At 30.4% G+C, this 27,080-nt stretch overlaps 1 protein-coding gene across 2 annotated transcripts in view; it reads right to left on the bottom strand.

Moving 5' to 3' along the window:
• Positions 1-18,457, bottom strand: part of MED23 (mediator complex subunit 23) — a 73,908-nt gene extending 55,451 nt beyond the window's left edge. Inside the window, exons 1-6 of one of the 2 annotated variants that reach the window (XM_087169506.1) lie at positions 17,898-18,457; positions 13,723-13,842; positions 10,274-10,398; positions 5,927-6,038; positions 2,744-2,842; positions 1,777-1,881 (exon numbers count right to left, since the gene is read on the bottom strand). In XM_087169506.1, the coding sequence (XP_087025632.1) occupies positions 1,777-1,881; positions 2,744-2,842; positions 5,927-6,038; positions 10,274-10,398; positions 13,723-13,842; positions 17,898-17,957 (621 nt within the window). In that variant the 5' untranslated portion in view covers positions 17,958-18,457. The remainder of the gene's footprint in view (positions 1-1,776; positions 1,882-2,743; positions 2,843-5,926; positions 6,039-10,273; positions 10,399-13,722; positions 13,843-17,897) is intronic. The other variant, XM_087169505.1, reaches the window with a different exon arrangement.
• Between the last annotated feature and the right edge of the window lie 8,623 nt (positions 18,458-27,080).

The raw sequence follows: 27,080 nt of genomic DNA, 5'->3' as shown, positions 1-27,080 counted from the left end.
GTTAAGTACAACAAAATATCAAAATATTTTTAAATACATCAAATAACATAATTTCTAAGTAAATTTTTTTTTGGGGGGGGGGAGAGAATAGCCTAAAATGCGCTAAGAAATAGTTCAGGTGAAGAAAGCTTTCTCTTTCAGCAGAAAAAAAAGCAACAAAACGATATAAAAAAAAAGCAACAAAACGATATAAAAAAAAGTTGTTCTTACCAGTTGCCACCGCACAAAAAAATAAAGCTGTCATGTTTTACTTCAGAAGAGCAATTAACAGCAAAAATATATTTATATGCTCAGCGGCGCATTAAAAACTTTGCGTTGGGAGAGTGGGAGTTTGAGAGAAAAAGGTTTCAGAATCTCAAATCTTAGGAAAGTAAATTATTCTTCTATTATTAAAAAAAAAAATAATTCAACCATATTTAGCGTAAGAATTAACGCTGCAACTGATTACATAAATCTGTAAAACAATGTAATAAAAAATATATAATGAAACATTTTAAGCTAAAAATTTATTGAAAAAAAAAAGATTTAAAAATAAAAAGATTTAATAATTTATTAAAGTTAACAATTTGAGGAAAAACTAATAATAACGAAGTAACTAATAATAACTAATAACAAAATAACTAGCAATAACAGGAATAAGAAATAATTAAGCGGGCACCAAAAAAATTCGCAAGAAGGAATTAGCAAAGCGAAAATGAGTTTCACTTTCATAATCTTTGGGGGTGGAATATTAGTGGGTAGAATGCCCTCCCATTCAATGGAAATAGCACAATGTGAATCAACTTAAAAAGAGAGAAGCAAATGTTTAAAAGAGAGGGGAAGGTACCCCACCTCTTCCACTTATCATTTCTACAGGAGCTGTTTAGGAGGAATCAATCAGTTATTTTTAAAAGGGGATACTTCCTCATCTGTTCACTCCAATTACAATTGCCAAGGAGCTAAGCAGATTTCTAACTTGGAATCTTTCTTTAAGCTGGGAGTGGATACAAGATGAATACCTTTTAAATTGGTCTCCTTATGTGATGTTTTTAAAATTATTATTATTTCGCTTATTTATTTTCTCGCAGGACGTGGCTGAAAGTTGGCTAAGAATTGACGACTGCTCTGCAGCAGATCGCGATACAGGCCAAAATTTCGTTATTAATTTTTTTAATAGTATTTCTCTCGGAAAATTAATTCACCTAAAATCATTTTCCATGATAAATTTTTTTGTTCCTAAAAATTATTTTGTCGGAAGCGCTGCATGTAGGAAAAAAAGAACTTTTCTCGATAGTGCCACGGCGATTTCGTTGAAAAATACGATAAGGGATGGGCCAAAACATGTCACACGTAGATTCAGGAGGTCCTTGTATCATCAGGTAGACCAGTGTTTCCCAAACTTATGACTTCTGCGTACACTTTCTGAATTTTTCGTAACGCTGTGTACCACTAATAAAAAAAAAATTATTTTTTACTATAAAAAAATTGCACAAAAGTTAAAAATCACAACTGGCTGTAAACACCACTAATTATTAACTCTTAACTCTGCAAAAAATAGCCAATAGAAAAATTGGTAATCGGAATTTTCATGACTAGCTTTAATTTTAAATAAAATTTTTTTGAAATTTTCGTTTTTTGCAAGATATTTTGCATAGTACCCCCACTGCATAGTTGCCACATACCCCCACTAAACTGTTTCCGTACCCCTGGGGGTACGTATAACACACTTTGTGAAACACTGAGGTAGACCTACAATGAAGAACAATTAAACTAGAGAAAAATTATAAAAAATTTTACCCAGTGAGGATATGTTCCTTTAGGGAGTACTTTTTTCTGAAGTTCATCTAATATCAGATAGCTGGGTAGCAAACATGCATTTCTATCAAAAATGGTTTCAAGGACCTGAAATCACAACAAATTGGAATTAACATTCTTCTTAAAAGAAAAATGACAAAATGAATGTCCTACTTTATCAGTGCACTACAAAATGTAATAAATGTATTCATTAAATATACATATACACACACAGAAGCAATATAAGCAAATTTTTAATGTACTCCTCATTAATGTTCAATAGGTGCTCTTCTTGTATACATCAAGTTTGAAATGTAATTCTCAGGCCATTCTCTACAAATAAGCTGTTTTCAGGTAGAGAAAACAACAACAAAAATTGTATAAGAAATTTTGAATTTTTTTTTTAATAAGATGTGGGTGGAAGGTACTATACAAGAAAAACGTAGCAATCACGCTTAATATTTATAAAAAAATACTAAAATTATTCAAAGTTTTTATTAAAGTGAGGAAATGATAAATATGGTGTGGGAGGAAGTAATTTTAGTTATAAATATGTTTAAAATACTAATTTCATTGAATATATTTAAATATTGTGTGCAAGGACCCATATGCAGACATTGGTTTACCGAAAGGGTTCGGACACTTTTTAACAATCAATATTAAAAATAAAAAAAACTCTTTTCCTTCTGATTCAAGGAAAGAAAGAAAATGCTAAATGAAAAAAAAAAGGGGGGAAAGGATTAAGGGATGAGAATCCTTCGCTTTTTTATGATTTTTACCTGATTTTTGATTTCTGCCAAAATGATAAAAAAAAATAATTAAGTACTAAGTTGAGTACAAGCACCCATATCCAGACATTTGTTTACCAAATCGATCTGGACACTTTTTAACAATCAATCTATAAAAAAATTGTTTTGAACCATGGCACTCATTATCACTTATCCTGCATTTCAAAGGATTCATTACTTACACTTTGAACAGCACGCAGTTGATTCATAACAGCAACATTGTTGGCAGGCTTTATTGTGTGAGCTTTATCCAGCATTGTTTTCAATAGGTCACGAACACCCTACAAATACAGATGATAATCAAAATAATAAGTAAATTTGAATGAAAATAAAACATTCAATTTAATAATTGAGTTCTAAGTTTTTATTTATTTATTTATTTGGAAAAAGAAAATTTTATTATTTTTACTTTAGTTCATCTTTCTGCAGTTAAAGCTCATAAACCACATATGTATTATTTGTTTCCATAAGCATGTGATACACTTTTGAAAAATTTTAATTGCGCATGTTTAAGCAGGTCATGGTTTTAAATAAAGTATAAAAAAAATATATATTGCTCATGAACCTTTCTTTTTTTATTAAACTTATTGAAAAATTTAACTCATTATTGAAAAGAAAACAGCATAATTTCTATTATTTCATTTTTATTATTTCAAAAGTACAGAGTACTCACTTGATTAATGCAGTTTTTCGAAGTTTTGCCACCAAGGAAAATAAAAAAGCCATAGTTTTAAGTACCTTACACTTGAAGCAATGTGATGATTTTAAACTATATATATAATCTTGCTGAGAAGAATTATCTGGGCTTTACAACAGAAAAATAATTTAAATATTTAAAAAATTATCAAACTTTTTTAAAGATCATTAATTTGGCGACATTCTTTCACCTAGAGGAAAATTATCAAAATCACTGCCTTACTCTCCGTTTTTGTAAATTGTTATAAGCCCAGGTAATGCAGATGACTTGGAGTAAGTTTTTAAACATAAAAAAATTAGACCACAAAGGCTTTTCATTTTCACAAAACTGTGGCTTTTCTGCACATTGATGTTTCTTGCCATTTTCAGAATAAGCGTAGACATTGCTTGGCTTTCGATAGGCTACACTTGAAGTAACACTAGCAAACTCACAGCAGTTATAAAAATAGCATATTATTCGCAAAAAAGCATAATTTCATATTACGATGGAGCATTCGAGAAAAAGCCTAAAATAGGTTGAGGTTGACAGATAAAAATAAGTAATTTTGAAAAGGACTTTTTTTCAAACTTCCCCTAATTTTATGAGTTTTTTAAAAAATACACAAAAATTCCATCAAGCGGAGAAAAAAAATTTGAGAAAATTAAACAGATTAGGCAACCACGTGTACACTAAAGACATGAATTGGACTTTTCAACAATTCAATTACAGAGTTCTCCCTCGGAATAAAGAAAAGGCAAGGCGCTTCCATTCTGAAAAGGGCATTCACTTAACAATAAAAATTTATCGAAATGTGTAATATTATGTAATAACCAGGGGTGATTGTGAGCCCAAGTCAAAATTCCGGAAAATTTCCCGAGTTTAAAAAATAATAATTTTCAATTGAAAAAATTTTTAACTAGGTTTTTCTAGGAGAAGTAATTAAAATTTATAAATATGTCTTACTTTCTTGAGTTTATGATTATAACTATTTACTGATAAAAAATGTATCTGGCTCTCCCTTACAAACAAAATAAATTGTGTTTTTAAGTTCCACTTTTGAAAATTTGATTTCCGGAAACTTCTGTGATCAATGATTTTTTTAAACGTCTGGACCTTCGATCTCCGGAAACTTCTGGATCACTGTTAGCGAAAAATCCGGAAATCCAGATTTTTTTCGGAACACAATCAGCCCTGAATAACTGAATTTCACCCTCAACAATTTTTAAATTACCATTTTATGTATTTACTAGCTGAATACCCGTTCTTCGCACGGGGTGAATAAAAAAAAGAAACAATAAATCAGTGCTGAGAAACTCAACAAAATCACGATCAAAACTCAAAGACATATACCAACACATTTGAAGAGCTCAGTGGAAGAACCAGGTAAGTGATATTTTTAGGGGAATTAATGAATGAGAGAAAATAACATAAAGTGGTTATACCAATACAGGTATGTTTAATGTAACAGAATTGTTCTTGACTTCACTTTAATCTTCACAAACTAATCTACATTAAATTTTACTATGTTTGCATGATTTTTATTTCAAATTGAGCAGTAGTAAATAATAAGGCCAAGAATTATTAGTCCCGATTTCCAATAAATTCTTAATAAAATAGTTCGGATGCCACTTTTTTCGCATTATAATTACAGTCGTTTTGAAAATGTCACCTACCACCTTCTTCCACTAAGTTCCTCAATTAATAAAGCTAAAATCATTTCAATTTTTATTTATGCATTATTATTTGTCGCTCTTTCTGATGACTTTGCGTTATTAAACTGAGGAAAACTTGTTTTTCGCAGTTCATCAAAACAGAATAAAGATGAATCAGGGGTCTGTCCAGAGCGAATTTACTACCGTTTAGTGGTACCTTCACAAATCCAACTTTAGGAAAAACGGTACTTTCACAAATTCAACTTTAGGAAAAACGGTACTTTCACAAATTCAACTTCAGGAAAAACAATAGTTTCACAAAATACTTTTTCTTAAAATTTTATTTTTGTATCCCTTAAGAAACGATAAATCCATATTTTTACCGTATTTTTGAGTTGATTTTTTATTATAATTTTTAATTTTTCACAAATTTTGTCTAAATTTTCACAAAATAGGCACTCTTCAGAAAAACCTAGACCGACCCCTGTTAACTGTATTTAACATCACTTGACATGATGCTATTGTTCGCAGCCAACTCATCATAGTCAAAATTTACCACTCTCAATTTTTTCTGGCATATATGCCTTTCCAGGAGTAAAATTATCAATATAATACTTTATACCTATATTAGTATACATACAGCTAAACCCTTTGAGTTTTGTGTGAAATACATTTATTAGTGGCAGCAAACTAAATCCGATTTTTCTTTCAAAAAAATTCAAGAATTCTAATTTTTTAAAACTATTTAACAGTAAGAAAAAAAGTGATATGTAAGTTAACTAAAATGCTTAAAGAGTGGGATTAAGAAGGCTGGTTTTTTTCCCAACAGGGAAAGAGCTGAAAAAGTAAACACATAAAAAAAAATTTAACATTTCATTTAAATGTCATTTCCTTGATTCTTTTTTTTAAAAAAAAGAAATTTAAAAAAAATTATTTAGATTTAAGTTTGAAAATGCTATATATATACACACACATCGGATATGTTATAACTATTAGCACAATTGATAGCAAAATTAATGAAATATTTTATAACTTACTTTATAATCAATACCAGATATTATTTTATCAATCAGCATAAAACTTAAGCACCAGAAATCTTCATTCAGGTAAACAAGGTAATCACATTTCAAAATCAATTCACAGACAAGCCTTTAAAGATATGAAAACACAATGGAATTTTTTTAAAAAACAGAATTTGGTGCATCTACGATCAGACACAATTTAATTGATCGAGCAAAGATGGTCAACCATTTTTAAATAGTTTGCCAGTTATTTTTGGGTGTCTAGTGTGCCATTTGTTAATTTTTTTTTTAAAAAGTAATCTTCAAACTATAGCACTTTGATTGCTCTCCTATCACTGTCAAGGTGTAAATTCACCTCTTTGTTAGTGTGGGAATGCTTCACGGTCCTCTGTGACCTGTCCGCTCATAACAAGGTATCCCTGCATTGGGTACCAGGACATATGGGTATCGGTGGAAATGAGCTAGCTGACAAAGCAGCACGGGCTGGCTCTAATGCAATTTTCTGGGGCCCTGAACCTGCGCTGGGAATTTCTCCCTCCTCATTTAGGGCAACCATATTCAAGCGCTACGGCAAGATCGCCCATGAGCAGTGGCGCGCTGCTGACGGTCAGAGACAAGCTAAGGAGCTGAATCGAGACTGTCCTAGTGTACGTCAAAAGGAGCTCTTAAAGCTTAATAGAAACAGTATAAGGAAGATCATAGGTCTTCTTACTGGTCACTGTATCCTCAGAAGACACCTAAACATTATGGGAATAGAATCCAATTCTCTTTGTCGGGGATGTCATCTAGAAGAAGAGACATCACGACACATACTCTGTGATTGTGAGGTCTATTCTGCTCAAAGATTTGAGCATTTAGGGCAGCATATTGTCAATGCCTGGAAACTGCAAGATGTTCCTGTAAGGTGCTGGCTGAATTTTATTTCAGCCATAGGGCTTTCATGCTAATCATGATTTTAGAGTTTGGGTACAATAGACCTCTGGTCGATGTGTCATGCTCGTCAGAGCTGCCCAACCTCTAAGTCTAAGTCTATAGCACTTTGATTTGAAATATATGCAATTGTATTGTGTAACTACGTTTGCTGTTTAGTTATTAACTTGCTTTAAATGGAAATCGAAGAAACAGTACTTTTAAAAACATTTTAGCTTAATATTACGCTAAGGCATAATAGCCGACATTGGAGAAATAAAATAACGGAGATAGGAGACAGGTTTAAAAAATAATACAAAATCAATGCAATCATCTCTATCATCAATATTAATTGTTTCAAAATAGAGTTTTAGTAAATGAGTAGCATAAATAAACCTAGTTTAGGCTTGTAATTAGTGATATGATCGCTTTTTCCACAAACCTAAAACGTACAAATCCATCAAAAAATCAGATCCATCATAATGATCTTTATTTATTATTTAACAGTCTAATTCTTTTATATAAAATTCCCTTAAAATCTAAAGGAATACCATTTTTTGATGTGTCGCTTTTAAATATTTTTATGCATTTACAGAAATCTGGTTTTCTAAGTCCGTGCAAGTTTTTAAAAGTTATTTGATAATCAAATAAAATAGGTTAGAACACATTCCAATGAAACATCTCAAAGCTTTGTGCGTTAATTTTCAAATTAATCGTAATGGAAGAAGGATATTTCAAACGAAAAGGAACTTATTCATTAAAAATTACAATATTAACATAACCATTTTAGCAAATTATCCCATGCGGCAATTTTAAAATCCATCCAGCTTCAGATTGATTTGTACTATATTTTCCCGGGAGTAAAAGCGGCCTGTGCTCAATGCATTGACACAATGATGCCATCTGTCACCTCTCTAAGCCCACTATAGACTGTTACAAAAATGGTTTATTTAATTTTTTTTTTCATACTGTCAAATTTAACACAGAAACTTATACTTCAAGCAAATTAGAATATAAATTTAATGCTCTAAACAAGCTGGAAGTTGTTTAACGGTATAAAACAGTAATAAGTTAAAACAATACTTAAGACTTTTAACAGTTACAGAATATTAATAGTTCCATCAAAAATTATTGCACAATGCTAATAAAAAAAATGGTAATTAAAAAAAATTATAATATGCATAAATTAAACTAAATCAGAGCTGGGGTTTTGAATGTCCTAAATTGGTTTCGGACAGGACACATAGGTTTCACTGTCTTAAACTGACTAAAAACGTTCTAGACTGTCTTATAATGTTCAAAACCTTGAACATAGGTAAAAGGTAAAAATTCTATATGTGTAACCACACACACACATTGCACACAAAATAATTACATATATTAATACATACTTGATACTTTTTATACCATTTACTTTAACTTATTAAAGGAAAATAACATAATATAATAGGAAAAGATTAATAACTTTTGAAGCTCTACAATTCATTGAACAACAAAAGTGAATACCTTTAAAAATGAATAAATATGTTTTCAATACTGGTTAATTATTTTTTTGCATAAGGATAAATAATGCAATATTAAAAATAATATTTAACTTTCTTAATAAAACAAAAACTTGTTTTCTTTTTGCTTCTAGTTCAAAAATTAACCTTTGATTTTTCAAAATTTATTATTATATTTTTTTAATTGTGACATAATTTTAAAAAAAGGGTTTTGGACAGTTTAAGACAGTTTTGAACAGGATGGTATAAATGGTGAATTAATCTACTCTCTCCTAAACCTTGAAAACTCTGAACTAAATAAATAAATAATAAACTAAATATTAAAATTAAACTAAACTATTGTGGAAATCCTTAAGTAATAATTGAAATAGTTTTTTAAAAAAATCTTTAAATATTTTTAACATATCGCATAAGAAATCGAATTTTAAAGAAGTCATATATTTAAAATTCAATTTCTCACGAACTATTTAGTCAAATTTTGTATTTTAAAATGGAAAAAAATTTTATGCCTTACAATTCAAATTGTTTTCAACTATTATTTAAGAAATAATAAATACTTACTGGAATTTATTTTTACGTGGAATTATCTTTGGAATAAGCGAATTTTATAATTGTACACATGCAAAAATGTTCCCATTTGCTTAAAAAATTGTTGAGATATGGCGAAACATGCAAAATGTTAAATGTAACAATAAGGGATGCTGCAAGCATTGCATCGCTCTCCTGACAAAACTATTTCCTAGATTGCCAGGACCATATATCCAAGATTGCGGTTATCCCGATATTTTGGGGGAACTATAAAGATTGAGTCCAAAAACAGGAAGATCCTATCATTAGATCAAAAGTTGTTCAGCATGGTACTTTCTTTTGGTGCACTATACATCTGTAAAACACGACAGTACGTGTAACAAGGGTAACCATGAAATTGCCCTTATTATTTTTTATTCCACTGACTTATTCTTATTATTTTATTGCTTCATTGAATTGGAAAAAAAAATGGTTATCGTCTGTATTTTTCTTTCCCTGTAAAATGTTTTTTCATTTAGGTTACTATAGGGGTGCACAACCTTCTTGAGTGAAGAGCCACTTGCACAGCAAGTAGATAAATGAGGGGCTGCATGCATATTTAGTCATGTTAGCGGCAAATATGATAATTTTTATATAAACATTAGTGTTCTAAGCATGTTTATGAATTTCATGGATGTTGTTTAGCCCTGCTAATTTTGGGGATTAGGAAGAAGAAGCACTAAATAGTTTTACCAGTTAACTTAATAACATATTTGCAGAAAATTAAATACTTTTAATTATTTGAATTTATTTAAAACTAAAAAAACTGATACTATTTTTAAAAAAACTTTTTATATTTTTTACAATAATTAATTTATCAAACATATATATAAATACAAATATTGGGAGGGATATAAATTCTAACCAAAAAGAAGCTTACAGAATGAAAGGGCCGAAAAATATACACATTTTAGAGTAACATAAATTTGAATGAAATATTTTAATTTAAGAAAATTTATAATGCTTAAACAAAAACCAAACTAAAAGAATTTTTTTTATTGCATTCAGAAGCTCCTGCCCCACGGGCCACACATCAATAGTCTGTGGTCCACAGGTTGTGCACCCCTAAGTTACTATAACCTAATAATCATCTTCGAATAATTAATGCTTCAATATTTTTAAATAATATTTAAATTATAATAATATTTCTTGTCAAGAATATCTTTTAAAAAATGTTAGGACAAGCAAAATTTCCATTCAAGCATATATCGTGTAAACTAAAAAAAAAATTACAGTGATCTTTCTCTGTCTGTTAATACACGTTTGAAAATTAACATTAAACAGAATTTAAATTTTAAACATGCTAAAACAAAAAAAACAATCTGGTATTAGATAAATTTAACATAGATCAGAAAATAAAGCAAATAAATAGAGAAGCAGTTACCTTGGATTCACAAAATTATTGACAACACCAAATTCCAAGAGACAGAAGAGTAGTCTGCACTTTTGATTATTTTTAATTAAGCTGATGAGTTTCACATAATGGCTGAGTGCAGGAGATACTTCTTCCTAAAAATAAGATAGATCTTTATAATACACTAGAGATGAATCATTAATATTATCATAATAAAGTATTAATATTGACATAATGAATTATTAATATTGTCATAATAAATGATTTTAAAAAAAATGGAAATGATAATAAATGATTTATATCGTCATATTTTCCAAATCTCTAAATGAATTCTATTAGTACCTATAAATAAATGATTTTAAAAAAAGGAAATGATAAGAATTCATTTATATTCTCATTTTTTCAAAATCTCTAAATGAATTCTATTAGTACTTATAAGTTATACCATTTCTCTAGAAAATATAGAGTTCTGCACACGTCCCTAGTGGCTTTCTATTGACGTTTTCTAGTACCTTTGGCTCAAGTGAATGACTGAAAATTTCAAATTAAAGGCATAAAAATAATTCACTTTCAGTTCACTTAAAATTATTCTCACCAACATCTTTTAAAAACAAAATCTTATTATTAGTACGGTCGTTGAAAGCTTCAGGATGGGGGAAAATAAAATTACATTTGGAGAAGACGGCACAGAAATTTATACAGGTTGTGTAGTCAAATCTTTCAATAAAAAATAAGCACCTTTTAAGAACTCAAAAATATTTTTAAGAACCATATACTTTAACAAACTACAAACTAATTTTCAAAGACTTTACATGATTATGATAAAATAACTAGTATCTGACAAAGAACTCTTTTCTTGATTATATTGGCCGTTATAAAATGATTGAGATATTTCTCGATTCGATATCAGAGGGTGGAAAATGAACCCTGAAATGGAGAATATCTGGTAAAATGCAGCAGAGTTGCACACGTGAGTGCAATAATCTCACTGAACTCAGCTCAGTAGACGCACATCCTGTTTTATTAATATATTACTGCCATTGAACAGCCGACTCAATTTAGGGTTTATGGCTACTAATGTTCAACTCTATAGCCTCGTAATTTTGAACCCAATCCAGAACACAAAGGAACTCTTCGATAAAGTAGTGGGAGAAATTTGCCTTCCTAGGAGACTTTTTAGTGGAATTAACCAGCAGAGTTGCATGGTGAGGAAAACCACGAAAGCCTTAGACAGTTAGCATGACGGCAGGGGAACTCTAAACCGTCTACCGTTGATGATATTTCACGTCAGCACGGCGGTCAGTGCAAGCTGGATGCAAAAGTTGTATCGACCAGTCATCGCTGGGATTTGAACCTGGGTTCACCTATCCCCTGCGAATGCTCTATCCCCTAAGCCAGGGATGGCGAACCAACGGCACGCGTGCCACTTATGGCACGCGACACAATATTTTGGGCACTCCACCGATCAAAATTGTTGTTACACTATGAATTCTTATTACACAAATGTTATTACGCTATGAAGCATATGTAACAATTTAATTAAAATTCACGAGAAACAAACAAAATAATAAGCAATTATTAATTAAAAAATAAAAAATTAATACTAAAGAAACAATTAATAACCGTGAAAAACAAGCTAACAATAATAACTAGCAAAAAAAATCAACAGTCCTGCTCTTACAACCTAATATAAGTTATTGGTCATCTAATCTGCAACAACAGAAGTCACACTGATGTTACTTTAAGTTGAATTATGTGTATAACTGAGACATTGCAAAATGTTTTTTTTTTCTCAATGTAAATAAAGAGCTTTCAGTTGATAGTATTTAGTATTATTATTTTCCCTATAATCACGAAGTCAAAATTCTTTGACAGCACGTCTATGACCTCATTAAGCAATTTTTTAGAGAAAATGGCACGTTGGTGTACAAAGGTTCGCCACCCCTGCCCTAAGCCATCACGGTTTAACTTAAACAATTAACACTCAACATATTGCAGTACTGGCTATAGCACCATATGTTGAGGAATAAGAGAAGTACTTTTACAATCACTGGATATTTTATCACCAATTTTTTTTTTTTTTAAATTTCTTCAACAAATGCACAGAAATTTGAGAATATACAGGAAAATACAGGAGTCTATGTTAAAAAACAGGAGACTTGGCACACATGCATCCTTGATTCTATGAAAATGTCCTTGAAATGCCCTTGAATGAAGGGCATATGCATCCTTGATTCATAAAAAGCAAGAAAAAAAAATCATTTGGCTGAAAATAATTGAGGTATTTTTGTTAAAAAAAAGAAAATGAAATTTTAATTTTTTTTAAAACTTAATTTACAAAACAAATTAGAAATGAATATGAATTGGAATTCAGCCCAGTGATCTTTTCTGAATCTAACCCACTGAGAGGCACCTATGAGACAAGGCTAGATTAGAACTTGAGGCTGTTTAAAATACAGAAGAAACATCTTTAAGACGTGGAATTGATGCAAATTAATTTTTAACGAAAACTATATTCATGTAGTTCAAAACGGAATCAAATTTTGACCAGTATAGAAACTTATGAATAATCTAAAATAAGTTCTAAACAATGTATTAAATAAGCACTGAATTTTTTTAAATTTATGTACCTGTAACATGATAAAATGACAATTAAACTATGCACAATAAGTATATAAGCACTGATTTTTTAAATTTGTGTACTTGTAACATGATAAAATTATAATTACAGTAAGTACAATAAGATAAAAAAATACTATTAAGTTTATCACAATCCTTTTATTAAATTTTTATAACCGTCATTGAACAATCGACCCAATTTTAAGTTTAGGACTACTAATGTTCAACTCTGTAGCTTTGTCATTTTGAACCAATCCAGAAGACAAGGAAACTCCTGGATCAGTACCCCCAGAGGTATTAATTTGTTGCGGGAACATGGAGAACTTTGTGACTCAACAGATTCAACATGTACCAGTCACCTTTTACTAGACAGAGAGTCTTCGGTCACCTGGGATAGAATCCACAAACTCTTGGACATGGGCCTTGTGCCCTACCAACCAGGCTATCCCGGCCTTATCACGATCATTGAAAAAATTCATATACAAAAATTAATTTTTTATATACTAAACTAAACTTAGTGGTACGACAGCCAATAGAAGGGCAAAGCCTACTGTGCCTTTCTCAGTTTTCTTGATCTTTGGGCTCTGGCACGCAAGAGCACATGTTCTGGTTGGGTGGTCAGCCCAACCAGTGTTTAGTTCCCAAGCATACTTGGTACTCATTTTATCCACCCACTGAAGGAATGAAAGGTTGAGTCAACCTTGCCAAAGACCTGTGGCATAACATTTTTACATACTACTATAGTGTTACTCATGATTTGTTAATTTGAAAAATTGTTTAGAATAGGAAAAGGTTCCAGCCGAATTTTATTCTATTTTCCAAAATATTTTATAGAAGCAAATAAAAATAAAAAAGAGAACCTCGGCTAGAGAGCTGAAGAGTTCCCTCATACTCTCTTGGTACTTAGTGAGTATTTTAGCTTGATCCTCAGCAGTGTGAATGATGTATCCATGGAATGCAACAGCTAATTCTCCTTCATGCTATAAACAAACAAATATATTAATCAACATATAGTCAGCAATCCATTGCAACTGTTATTTATTACAGATAACTACTGATAAGTAATCAATTACTTGGAATCACAATTACAAGTAATCATAACTCTTGATTACATAGGGCAAAAATGTAATTAATGATATCTTTCAATAACAGTAATCAATTACTTGTAATCATGATTACAAATTTTGATGACATATTCATTCATTTTTGTTGTGTTTACTTGGTAAATACTATCTTAATCATTTTTGTTGTGATTACTTGGAATCACGATTTAAGTTGTAATTAAAATTTTAGTGAATTGTAATCAAAATTACAAGTAATTGATTTCTGTGATCAATCATTGTAATCATGATTTCAGTTGTTATCAAAATTGTAAAAAAAATTTAATCTCGATTACAAGTACAGTGAAACCTCCGTTAAGCAGACATTCATGGGACCAAAAAATTTGTCCGTTTATGAGAGTTGTCCGTTTACGGGAAGGGTACCCTAATAACGAAATTTAACACCGTAAATTGTTTTTAGAATAGTATTCTCAAAGATGTAGAAATAATTAAATAATATCTACAAGGATACTGTAAAGAAATACAAGAATATTTATTTAAACAATAAGAAAGATAAAAAAGAAGTTTGATATAAATACATAATTCTGGATGTAGCTACAGATAAATAAATATAATTTTCCTATTAGCATAGATACTCAAGTTAGACATATGATACAAAATAGGAGCGTACTGTCCTCAGTCCGTTTCAATTATTAGGTTCACATCCCCTTACACCTACTTATCATTTGATAGGGAACATGGTTAATACCTTCTTGGAAAATAAACCTCCCATGATTCACAGAAAAAAAAGTAATGCATACCTGTAAGTCATGAGGACCTATGGAGATGATTATTCACAATTGATCAGCTATCAAGTGTCTGAATAAATGTTTCATTTATATAAACACCTCAAAGATTATACTTCTGTTCTCTTTTTTTTTACCCCAGTTGTGTTAAATACAGTCTTCAAATTGATAAGAAAATTAAAGAAATTTTCAATGGGGAAGAAGCATTGAGAGAAGTCATTTCAACTTGAGGGGTCTCATAACCTGTGTGGTCCAGATGAAAAGATGCCGATGTCAGAATTATTTCAGGAGTGCAGTACCATTTTCTCTCCTTTCTTTACAAAGATAAGGCAAGGTAGGAGAAAGATTGATTTTTCGGTGGTGAAATAGCTTAACAATATTTTTTGTTATGGATAAGGCAAAAAGTTTTATTTACATGCTTTAAAAATGGTGAAAAGTTGCATTTTTTTAGCTTGCAATTTATTTAGAAAAAGTAGTGTCCGGTTTGTAGAGATAAAAAACAACGTTTCAGGATCGAAATGACTGTCCGCGTCCGATTACGGGAGTGTCCGCTTTGCGGAGAATGTACGTAATGGTTTATTCATAGAAGATTCCCGGGGAATTAAAAATATGTCCGTATTGAGAGGCGTTCGTTTTGCAGGAGTGTCCATAACAGGAGGTTTCACTGTAATTGATTGTTGTAATAATGATTAGAGCTGTAATCAAAATTATACTATTTTGTAATCAAGATTACGAGTAGATGATTACTATAATCGAAAAATGTAATTGATTACATTTTGCCCAACTCTGCATATAGTAACAGTATAGCTCAAATTCTTAATTCATAGTGGTTAGTGAGATGTAGTTTTCTTGTAGAATTAAAGTATTATGGCTCTTTCAGATACATCTTAATTTGGATATGATGAATTTTTTTTATCAGTTTTTAAAACTAAAATGAAAATGCTTGCTGCAATCAAAGTAAATGTCTATAAAAATATTAAACAAATTACATTAATGTAAAAGGAGGAAAAACACTTTTAACAAATACCCACTGACCCTATAAATTTTAATTCATTAAAAAACTTTGTTTTATTTGACATGTTTTAAAAATGAATTTCTAATTTTATATATATAAGATATTAAATTAAATGTAACTTTTTATTACAAAAAGTTAATATTGACCATTTTTCTAAATAATTAATTCGTTTTTTTTTTTGTTTTTTTTTACTTTAGAAAATAAACAACAAAACCAAAAGGTAAAATGAGAAGGTAATCAGGTGTTCAAATACAGAAGAGAAGGAAACAAAAAAACCTTAGCATGCTAGACAGAAATTTAAACGAAACCCTTTACGGGAAAGAAAGTAAGGAGGGGGGAAAAAGAGAGCATAAGCAGCAAAGAAAAAAAAAGCCTTTAGATAAATTAAAAGTGTTCAAGGAATGAATGAAAAATAAGAAAAGTTAGGAAAGAAGAAGCAAGGAAATGAAAACACAGAAATCATTTACAAGAATTAATCATAGATACAACTCCATGCTCATCTTATCAATTAAATAAGTTTTAAAAAAAATAGTAATTCTAACATTTTTAGAGGAAACAGAACATTACGAAGAAACTGTTATACATTAAAAAAGAAGATAGGGGAATTAGGAGAGAAAAACAAAAAAATTGAATGCTAGACTTGAAAGGTATAAAAAAAAAAAGTTTTAAGCAGATTACAGAGAAAAGTGAAGAGAAGAAGAATAAATTGCCAAGAAGGAAATTTAGCATAGACAGGGTGCATAGCCAAATTATTCCACAAAAAATAACAGGGTTGCCACTCAAATCTGGAAAAAAATTCCCTGTGTTTTCCCTGTACACGTTATATGCAACATATGTTATATTAAGAGGAAACAACAATTACTGTGCTCTTGTGTGAGCTATATTGGGCTAACTATATTTATTAGTTTCCATTGCAGGAAAAACAGTTGAACATACTTAAATAATGCTATAGTAAATGAAATAGTTTAGTACAGCTGAAATATCATGTTTAAATATCAAATAAATTACGCTTTGAGCAGTCACCATTTTCTAAAAGACAAAAATAAAAAAACAAAATTTCCTGTATTTTCCCAGTTCGTAAAGAAAAAATCAAAATTCCCTGTTATTTTAGGTGATTTTTAAAGTCCTTGTATTTTCCAGGTTTTCCCTGTGGAGTGGCAACCCTGAATATGCACATTTTTAAACTCTAATAATATTTTTAATAACTTTAAAAGAATATTATAATCAGGCAGGGTTAGAAATTTTTGACAATTGACGGTTTTATCTGGTTTTAACAGTCATGTCAAAAAAATTAATTCTTTTGCCATTGTTTTTGACAATTGTCAAATCATGAATCATGTAAATCGAATGGTGTTTTCATAAGCTACGATCTGACCATGCGCCGAAATAGATTGGGGTTGAATTAATTGTGAAAAAGTCGAATAGAACAATGTGAAGTGTCTTTCTGCATAATTCGTAGCGAAAATCAACATGGTAAAGAAAAATCTCAATTTGGAAAAGGGAAAATTAAGCACTTTTTAAAAACACCCAATGAAAAAAACACCTTTAAGTGCTTTTAAAAAATGAAAATAAGCACCTTTAAAAAACGCTACTCACCCTGATAGAATTGGATAGTGAAGATAGAAAAAATAAATCTAACGTGTTTAGAAAACTGCTGTTTGCTGAAGCTATAAGCAGCCAAATACAAACTAACTTCTAACTTTCAAGGCCAAAAATCTTGACAAGTGCAAAATCAAGTGAGAAAGACAATGTTAGAAGTTTGGAATGGTAAGTTTATGCATAAGTATCTCTTATTCAATCAGTAAAAAAATAACTTCAAGCAAAATGCTTAGCAATTACCACAATTAAACTTTTAAATCTGTATCAGAAAGAGACATAAAAGGAAGAAAAAAAAGCAGTGAAATGCACAGCACTTTTTAGAAATTGACAGAGCAAGTCGTTAGTCCTAGAAAGAAAAGAAAAAAAAGCAAGGGGGGGGGGAAACCTTATTAACAATGAAACTATCTATAATTTGCATAAAATGTTTATAAAATAGTACTCCCAATATCAAACTCAATAACTTATCTTTTATATTTTGAGAACGAGAGATAATACATAGTAAATGAAAATTAATTTAAACACAGAAATAACCTAACAGAGCAATAATTATTTAAATAATAAAACAAAACATTTACAAGAACTTCTTCGAAGAATCGATTCACTTTTTCTTCAGCAGACGCAACGGGATTCTCCATTTTAGCAACTAAAGAGACACACTGTTAGAAGATGATGTTTATTTCTTTTTCAATCAAAAAAAAAATTCATAATTAAAGTAAAGGGTGGGGATATAAAATATTCATCATTCTTAGTAGAAACTAAATTTGGTTAAAACATACGCTACAGAAAAGGAAGCCGATTGTTTGGAAGGAAAGGTGAAATGTAGAATAGTGTGACGAGCTCTTCGTATAAGCTTATAGCTTTCTTTGTGATCGCAACGCTCAAATACGCTATCTGTGGAGAGAAGACCGGTTCCATTTTTCGACGCTTTCCTTTCCTCCTATTTTTCCTTTTCTCAATATTTTTCGTATTTAATTGTCAAAAATATCTTTCAAAATTTCGACAAAGCTTTCTTTTAGAACTATGTTCAATGTAGTTTTCAGTTCAACATAGTTTCCTAATTTAAAAGTTTTTTTTATCTATTTGGAAATCAAGACAGAAACTAACGTACTTTCTTTTCCTATGACTCTCCACACACTAATGATAAACGCATGCGAAGTGTTGCCTTAGGTAGAGAATTTTATTCTACGCCACCTGTAGCCCATTTTCTTAGCCTACAAATAAATAAATATATATATATATATATTTAAATAAAAGTGTGTACTCTAAAAACATTCCATCTTTTTCTCTCTGCCAGAAAAAAATCTAAAATTCGCAAATTTTAAAGACATTAAACGCATTTTTTTAAGATTTATAATTTGTGATTTTTTAAACAAAGCTAAAATATTTTTAGGCGTTCGATCTAGAACACCTAAAAATATATTAGCGGTATAAAAATATGTTGTGCGGGTGGGTGACCACTTGAATCAGTCTGCGTAGGGACCGAGGGTGTGCGGTATTGGTCCTCGTTAAACTTTTCTACCGTAAAGTGCTCGACTTCGCGTGCAGGTCGTCGGGCTACCAAAGCGGGGGTGCCACCCCCTCTGCAAAGGATCAAAATTGTGATGGTACGTCTTCGGATCATCCTCAGGGATGTTTGCCAGACCGTCGCCAATAGCCCATTGTGCAGCTCTAGTGCGACGTAAATGATCAACAAACAAACCTTTACTTGTACCTCAAAATTTGATTTGTTTGAATCTTTACTTAATATTTTACATAAAATAGGTTACTGCAATAGATTTTATAAATACGATTTTACTCCGATACTTAGATAGGGAGTTTCTTTGATTTTTGGGTTGTATGAATTTTTTTTTTCGAATGGCAGGCACTTATTTGTTTCGCCTTAGAAGATGCCTGAGGTGTTACTCATTTCGCGTTACTCAGTGGGCACCTGTGAACCAAAGTCACAGAGGCGAGTAACATTGCCCACGCCACACTGCCACAAACCCGTTCAAAGAGTGGGCCACATTCATTCATCGCTCACAACAGAGGGCAACACAAGAGAGAGAAACATCCATGCCCAGACCTGGATTCGAACCCGCGGCCATTGACTTCGCAGTCAGGCGCGCTAACCGCTCGGCCACCTGGCGGGCGTATTAAAAATTAGAAATATATGAAGATTATTTCACAACATTTACTAAGATAGTAGGCTGTCTGCCAAGGACGATAAAAAATATTATTGATTACAAAAAATAATTCCATTGCAATAATGAGCAGTTAGCTAGAATCCTATTACTCTTCAGCAATTAAAAATACTTTTTGGTTGTTTTCCTTAACTGGCAACGCAAAATCTGATTATTTTATTTTCAATTTAATCTTAATTAAAATTGGTAATTTTTGCAACATTCATAAATATGATTTTACTCAGATGTTTAAATTGCGAGTTACTTTGATTTCTGAGTTGAGTTAAGAATACGAAGAGCGTTTCACTATATTCAGAAAGATGATAGGCTATCCATCTTTAATTTTATTTCATGACCGTTGTTTCAACCTAAATTTGAATTTACGACTACCAATTTCCAACTCCGTAGCTTTGTAATTTAGAACCCAATCCAAAAGACAAGGGAACTTCTGGATCAGTACCCCCAGAGGTATTGAATTGTTATGGGAACTTGGAGGACTTTATGACCTCACCAGATTTAACATGCACTTAAATCAAAATAAGTTATTCTTATAACTTTCATAAATATGATTGAACTCCGATACTTAAATAGATTAATAAAAGAAAAGTCAATTATTGACTTTTCTTTTATTAATTTGCACTTCAAAATTTTTTAATTTGCACTTCTTGTGAAAGCTAAAATGAGTAAAATTTCCTTGAATAAAACGAAAAATTTAAGTAATTTATATTTCGCTATATTATTAACTTTCAAAACCCTATTTTCGATATATCAAATTTCATAATATTTTTGAAAATTTTAAAAATTTATTTCCATTAAAAGATTTTAACATAATTAAAAGTTTTAAATATAATAAATCTCTTGGTAGAACTATATTTAATTATAATGATGTGAGCAAAAATTTAGGAAGGATTAATGTATCCGATTATGAATGTCACTGTGAAGAAGAGATATGTTTTGCTTTTGTTGATAAACATCAAAAACATATTACTACTGGTAATTTAAATATTATAGAAAACTTAGAACTTACGATTTTAATGATAAAAGGCACAAAATTTATATGCATTTACCATGTATCAATTAATAAAATTCTAAAATACTTTCTTAATGATCTCAATACTTATTGTTTAAAGATATCAAATAGATTTTCTTTACCTTTAGGTATGCTAACAGAATGGAAATGGGGTGTTTATTATTACTTTAAAAACTTTGTTTTCAGTAATAAGGATAATTTAAATAACAGTAACATTTCAACAAATTTTTCTAAAATCGTTCAATCAATTAAGCAACTACAAAAAAAATTTGTAATCACCCCCTTAGACAAAGCTAACAATAATTTTGCAATCTTCTGTAAAAAATTCTATGTTAAACTTTTAAATACGGAGTTTTAAAAAATAGTAAAAATTTTAAACTTAGTAATTTAAATAATAATATTGTCATGAAAAAAATTTTAGCTTTATATAAGAAGTTAAAAATTACAATTAGCGATATACAATTTCCTTACTTAATTATCAGTCCTAAAAATTTCCTATAAAATTTAGAGCAATAACAAGCCTAACTAAATCTGGCACCATTTTCTCGAACTACTTTAATAAAATTATTAATAATATTATTGATGAAGGTTTTTCTTGGATATTCATTAATAATCAACCGATTTTAGAATTAAATAAATTCTAAAACCGATTTTAGAATTAGAATTGATTCTATTTCGATTTTTGATTTCCAAAATCTTTCAAATAGCATTCCCCTTACTAAACTAGAATCTCTACCTTTTGAATTATTACTATGTTTTTAAAAATATCCTTGAATGCGATTTTGATTATTGGAAAATTCTAATTAATTTATGCCTTCTTAATAATTATCTTTTCAATGGAAAAGATATTTTTCTTCAAATTGATGAAATGCCACAAGGATCAAATTTTTCATCTCTCTTAGCTAACTTTATTTTGCACTATTATGAAAAAAATTATACTCTTAATATTAAATTTGTTTTAGAATTATTGATGATTTAATTATCTTTAATTTTCAAGATCATACAATTTTATTAAGTAATATTTACCCCGAGGAATTAATCTTACTTCGTAATCATGATGATAATATTAATTTTAATTTTTGGATTTGGGTAATATAAAAGAAGAAAATATATGCTTTGTTGATTTGTGCGATAAAAGAAATTATTTTAATTTTAATATAAATAAACTAATTACTTCGAATTCTAATGTTTCTAAAAACATCTATTTAAATACCATTTTCAATCAAATGTAAAAGAATATGTTGTAATGTTTATTTATCAAAAAAACAAATACACAAACTCTTTCAAATTTGATAAAAAAAAAAAGCAATGGATACCCAACAAAAGTAATTAAATTCTATATAAAATCATTAGTTAATTGTATATTATTGTAAATAAATTTACTAAAATCTTCCTTGTTAGCTTATATAATTTTTACCATTTGCAAATCCATTTCGGGCAAATCTGTGACTGAAATTATGTGTATCATGTTTTTCTGTCTCTCCCCTCTTTCTCTCTCCTTTTTTTCCTTAAATAAAAGTTAATTTTCTAAACACATTAAAATTGTGTATTGAAATATCAACTTTATTAATTGTAAACTTCTTCAAATTAACCTGTATAATATTACCTTGCACACATCCATTTTCTCTCCCATCCTTGGTAACTAACTAATCAAAAGCGCTTCATTACTACTGTAAGAACGCGCTTTAAATAAATCCCTTCACTTACGCTTTTACCTCAATTTGCGCTTCTGTTTTCATATTTTGTAATCCGGCAATTTTATTACGAAAATATTTTAAATCATTCTTGAAAATTTTTCGGTTCATGTAAGCTCATTTAAATTCGCTACTCGCTTTATGGATTTCGTTTTATGTTTTCTTCTGTTTTTCTCTGCATTTTATTTTCGGTTTTTTACGTGATATTTATTACTTAATGTGTTTTATTTTATTTTGTTTAAAAAAAAATTTTTTTGAATGCTCTTCACACTATGGTATTGATATATTTTGCTCTGGCTATATCGTGTGAGCTAACGATATATATATATATATATATATATATATATATATATATATATATATATATATATATATATATACTGTTTGTCTAAGATAGGGACTCTGGCCGCCACTAAGTCTGCGGCAGTCTGGTGCTATGGAAACAAGAAGAGGGCATTTTAGGGAGGGTGGCTTCGATGAAGAGGTCTCCTTTTCTCTCGCCGAAACCAGTCCTAAAGAGAAATCCCGCACCCCTACTTGAAATAATCATACCTCGTTACCATAGTCACCGCCACAGCTCCAGACGAATGTCTGGCAGAGTACCTATCTTAGACAAACAATATATATATATATATATATATATATATATATATATATATATATATATATATATATATATATATATATATATATATATATATATATATATATATATATATATATAATATTCAATTTATATAGCTTTGAGTTTCTTACAAAAACCCTGTTTTTTTACTTTGTTGAATATGTCAAATTTTGTGGTTTGCGGGAGGTTTTATGTTTCTGCTTTAATTTGATGAAAAGTGCTGCTGAAGCACATGGAATGCTTGTAAAAGTTTATGGCGACAATGCGCCAACTGATAAATCGTGCAGGAAATGGTTTCGACGTTTCAAGAAAGGTGAATGGTGTTGTATAGTATGAGCTGCTATAACCTGGCGATTCAATTACGGGCGATCGGTATAGGCTACAATTGGTCCGTTTGAGCCGTGCATTACGAAAAAAAAACGGCTGGAATACGAACAAAGACATGACAAAGTTATTCTTCTGCATGATAACGCTCGGCATCATGTCGCAAAAAGTCATTCGGAAACGCTCAAGCGGGAGATTTCACCGCACCTGCCGTATTCGCCGGACAGTGTTCCTTCTGATTACTGGATGTTCCGACAGATGCAGCACGATTTGGCAAATCACCGGCTCACTTCTTTGGCAGAAATCGAAAATTGGCTCGTAACTTCCATCGCCTCAAAAGGCGAGACATTTTTTCGAGATGGAATTCGAAAATTGCCTGAGAGGTGGAAAAAAGTAGTAGCCAGCGATCGACAATACTTTGATTAATCTTTTCATTCCTTTTGTTCTGAAATAAATGCATTTTTGATCACAAAAAAATGGACACCGAACAAATACAATTTTGTTTTAATCTATATTCTTCGCCCTTTCTTATAAAAAAAGAAAATCCAATTTTCAAAAGAGCATGAGAAATGGAATTAATTAAATTAGTGTAAAATGGATGTCATTATTTCAGGTCTCGCCCTAGATAAAAGAGATATTATTTTTGGCGTCTTCTCGAGTACAAGGTTGGCTGGTGAAGTGAAACCAATGACATTGGAAAAATTGATGACAGTTGCAACAAAATAGTCGGACATCCGCCAACTGTGTTGTGTTTTGCCAGTCATCGATGGTTCCGCTGCCTTTCTCTATTGGGTCACCCACAATTCTCTTTCTCTATCTCTAATTCTCGATCAACAGATATGGAACTAAAAGTGTGATTCTTTAAATTTATGGAGGAAGAAAAAAAAATGGTGTTGAGGGACTTTGTTAAGAATTTAATTTTAGAATTAATCACGGAGCCCGGAATAAAAATTTAGCCATGAATTGTATACCCGACGAATGCAGGGCAAATGATGCAATTATAAATTTTAGGAAAAATTTACTGCCAGGATATTGTTTAACAATCATTACAAGCACACATATATATGTGTGTGTTGTTATTTTTTATTTTAATTCAAGATAAAGTAAATAGTCTTGAATAGTTTATTATTAAGCTTCTTTTAATGATGTTTATTAATAAAGGTAGCCTACCAGTTTTATTTCTTTCTTTCAGTCCTGCTTCAAAACATTTTGGGATAAGATGCTAATTAATGTTAAATAAATATTTTACTGTAGGCTGAAACACAACGAATTATTTGTTGCTTTAGTACACATTTTTAGCTATGTTTCGTTTTCCTTTTTCCTGACAAGAGACAAAAATAGGCCTTGTAGCAAATTGCCTATGTGCAGATTAAGCTATTCAAATATAAATGTATGACTTTACTTTCAATTTGCAAAATTATCGACTAGAATTCTCAGTTAGAAAACTAACTTTTTATTTAAAAAATGAACAGTTTATGCGGCTTATAATCTCTCCATATTAAGAAATCGTAAGGGCCGACGCAGGTGTTTTTGGGTGTCAAACTTAACGTTACATTCTGTTTTGCGGTGCAAAAACTAGAACATTTAACAATTTAGAACGCTAACTGGAACACTTAACAACTTAGAACACTAACTAGAACACTTAACAATGACTAGGGTGTGCAGAAAAGTGTACAGAAAAACGATGGAATAAAAAAATTGACATTCGATAATTTGTTAAAGAATTGTTAACTGTTAAATTTGTTGGGAAAATTTCATACGGGCTGCTCTATACACAGGCAGCAGGAAAGTAACTGCAGAGTTGAAATTTGGCACGCAGAAAGGGCCACACGCATTTCTTTATGAAATTAACACGGAGATTTTGTTTTTTAAATTTTCATTTGTTCGAAGGTTACTGAAACTTCAAATGCACTTTTGGTTATTTTTTTTAAAGTTTTTTTCCCCTACCCATTGGCAAAATGGGTTTTGTTTTGGTTTTGATGGCGTGCGCACCTTATTTGGACGTCATCACACTTTTCAACAGTGTTTAAAAGTAATAGTAAACAGTGCGCATGCGTCATCATTGCATGCGTTGCTATGGCGGCAGCTGCTGTTTGATAATTTCTTTAGAATTCTGTTTTTCACTTTAAATTTTGTTATGCATTAAGTGGGTGAGTTTATTTTTGAGATATGGGACCAGAGAGAGCCATAAATATTTCTTGAGTTGCGAATGAAAGAGAATTTCATCATTTGAACGTTATTTTGTTTTATTGCTTTAATTAAGAATCAGAAATTCTAACCTACAGTTCAAACTGTATCGTTCTCAAAACTAATTCAGGTGAATATCATAAATAAGGAGGGAAAAAATAATTTAAAAAAAAATTAGACAACAGCCATTTTGCCAATGGGTAAACGTGTGATCGCCTCTCGGAGATCAAAATTTTTTTCATTATTGAAAATTTAAAAAAAGAAAGAAAAAAAAGTTGAAATGGAAGCACATTCGCTGTATGTTTAGCCATTTTCAATAGAAAAAAAAAGAAGAAAAAATTTTTTTGGTTGGTTTTCCGTTATATTTAACTTTGTTACTCAAAATCTACAAGACTTAGAAATTTGAAATTACGAAGGTTTGTAGAAAAGTTTAAGACGGAATAAAAAGAAGAACTATTCGATTGTTTATTCGAGATATCAATTGTTAAACTTGAAGTGAAAAGAAATGATCGTCGATCTACTGTCCGTTGAAATGCAACTACAAAATTGAAATTTAATATGCTGATCGAACCATTTTGTAAATTCGATGCATAGAATGACGCTTCATTTTGACGCTTTCCCCGCCATTTTGTTTGGTAAAAATTACTATTACAATTTTAACGAGAGGATTAAGAATTTCCCATTTGTTTGAAAATTACTGCAAATTTAAGTGCTTTTCCGTTTCCCCCCCAGCTTCAAATATTAGGAGAAGATGTTAATAAAAAGTAACAAAAAACAAAGAGATAAATGAAGAGATAACGTGTTGCCAGATACAAATCTTAACATTTATCAAAATAATTAAAAAGAAAAAAAAATACAGGGATAAAAACGATTCCCCATTGGACTTGTTATAAGTTTCAACAAGAAGTTAAATTACTTCTCATTTCTTTCTTTTTTTTTTTTTTTTTTTTTTATAGAGTCACTTATACCGTGCTCTTTAGATGTAAATTTTTTTTTTCAAGTTCAGATGATTATTTTTCAAAGCTAGGTAATTGTGTCTACTTCATTATGATCAACCTATTAAAAAAAAATGTACTTAAATATAACTAAAATAATTGCATATTTGGAAACCAAAATGTCCTGTTTTTTCTTCTTTTTTTGAGGAAAATATTGAAATTGTTCAGAGAAAAAGAAAAACAATGACACATGAAAATCAATTACGTTGGTTGGCGAGCGAAGCGAACAGGGGTCGGAGCCTCCTCAGGGTAAAGAACTTTCGTCTTTCAATGAGGTGAACCGGGTTCAAATCCCAGCGCTGGTTGGTCTATGCGAATTCCGCATCTGGCTTGCATCGACCACAGTGCTGACGTAAAATCCAAATATTTATTGCCGAAATAAATATAAATTGACTCTAAATATTTATTTTTTAATGAAATGGTATGATATAGAACAAAACCTTAGCAGTCACTTTTTATCTTTTAAAGTATAGCAAAAACTATAAAAGTGGTCAGATATATTCTACGCGCATTTCTGAAGAGAAAAAAAATGGTCTCATTGATTTTTCATTTCCACGTGTTAGTAGATACATTTACCTACAAGATGATATAGTTAGAGATGCTGTTTTGAAAAAAGAAAAATGCAAATTTTGAATTTTTTGAAAGTTTGAATCTGCTTAAATCATCACAGAGTTTGTACTAATCAATGACCGCGGAAGTATCTCAAGAGGGGATATATATATATATATATATATATATATATAT

Source organism: Parasteatoda tepidariorum, chromosome 8 (assembly GCF_982258835.1).
Source record: "Parasteatoda tepidariorum strain Cologne lab strain chromosome 8, Ptep-v5.0, whole genome shotgun sequence".
Classification (NCBI taxonomy): domain Eukaryota; kingdom Metazoa; phylum Arthropoda; class Arachnida; order Araneae; family Theridiidae; genus Parasteatoda; species Parasteatoda tepidariorum.
Note: the sequence above shows the minus strand (reverse complement) of the source record. Positions and strands in the feature narration are given on the sequence as shown.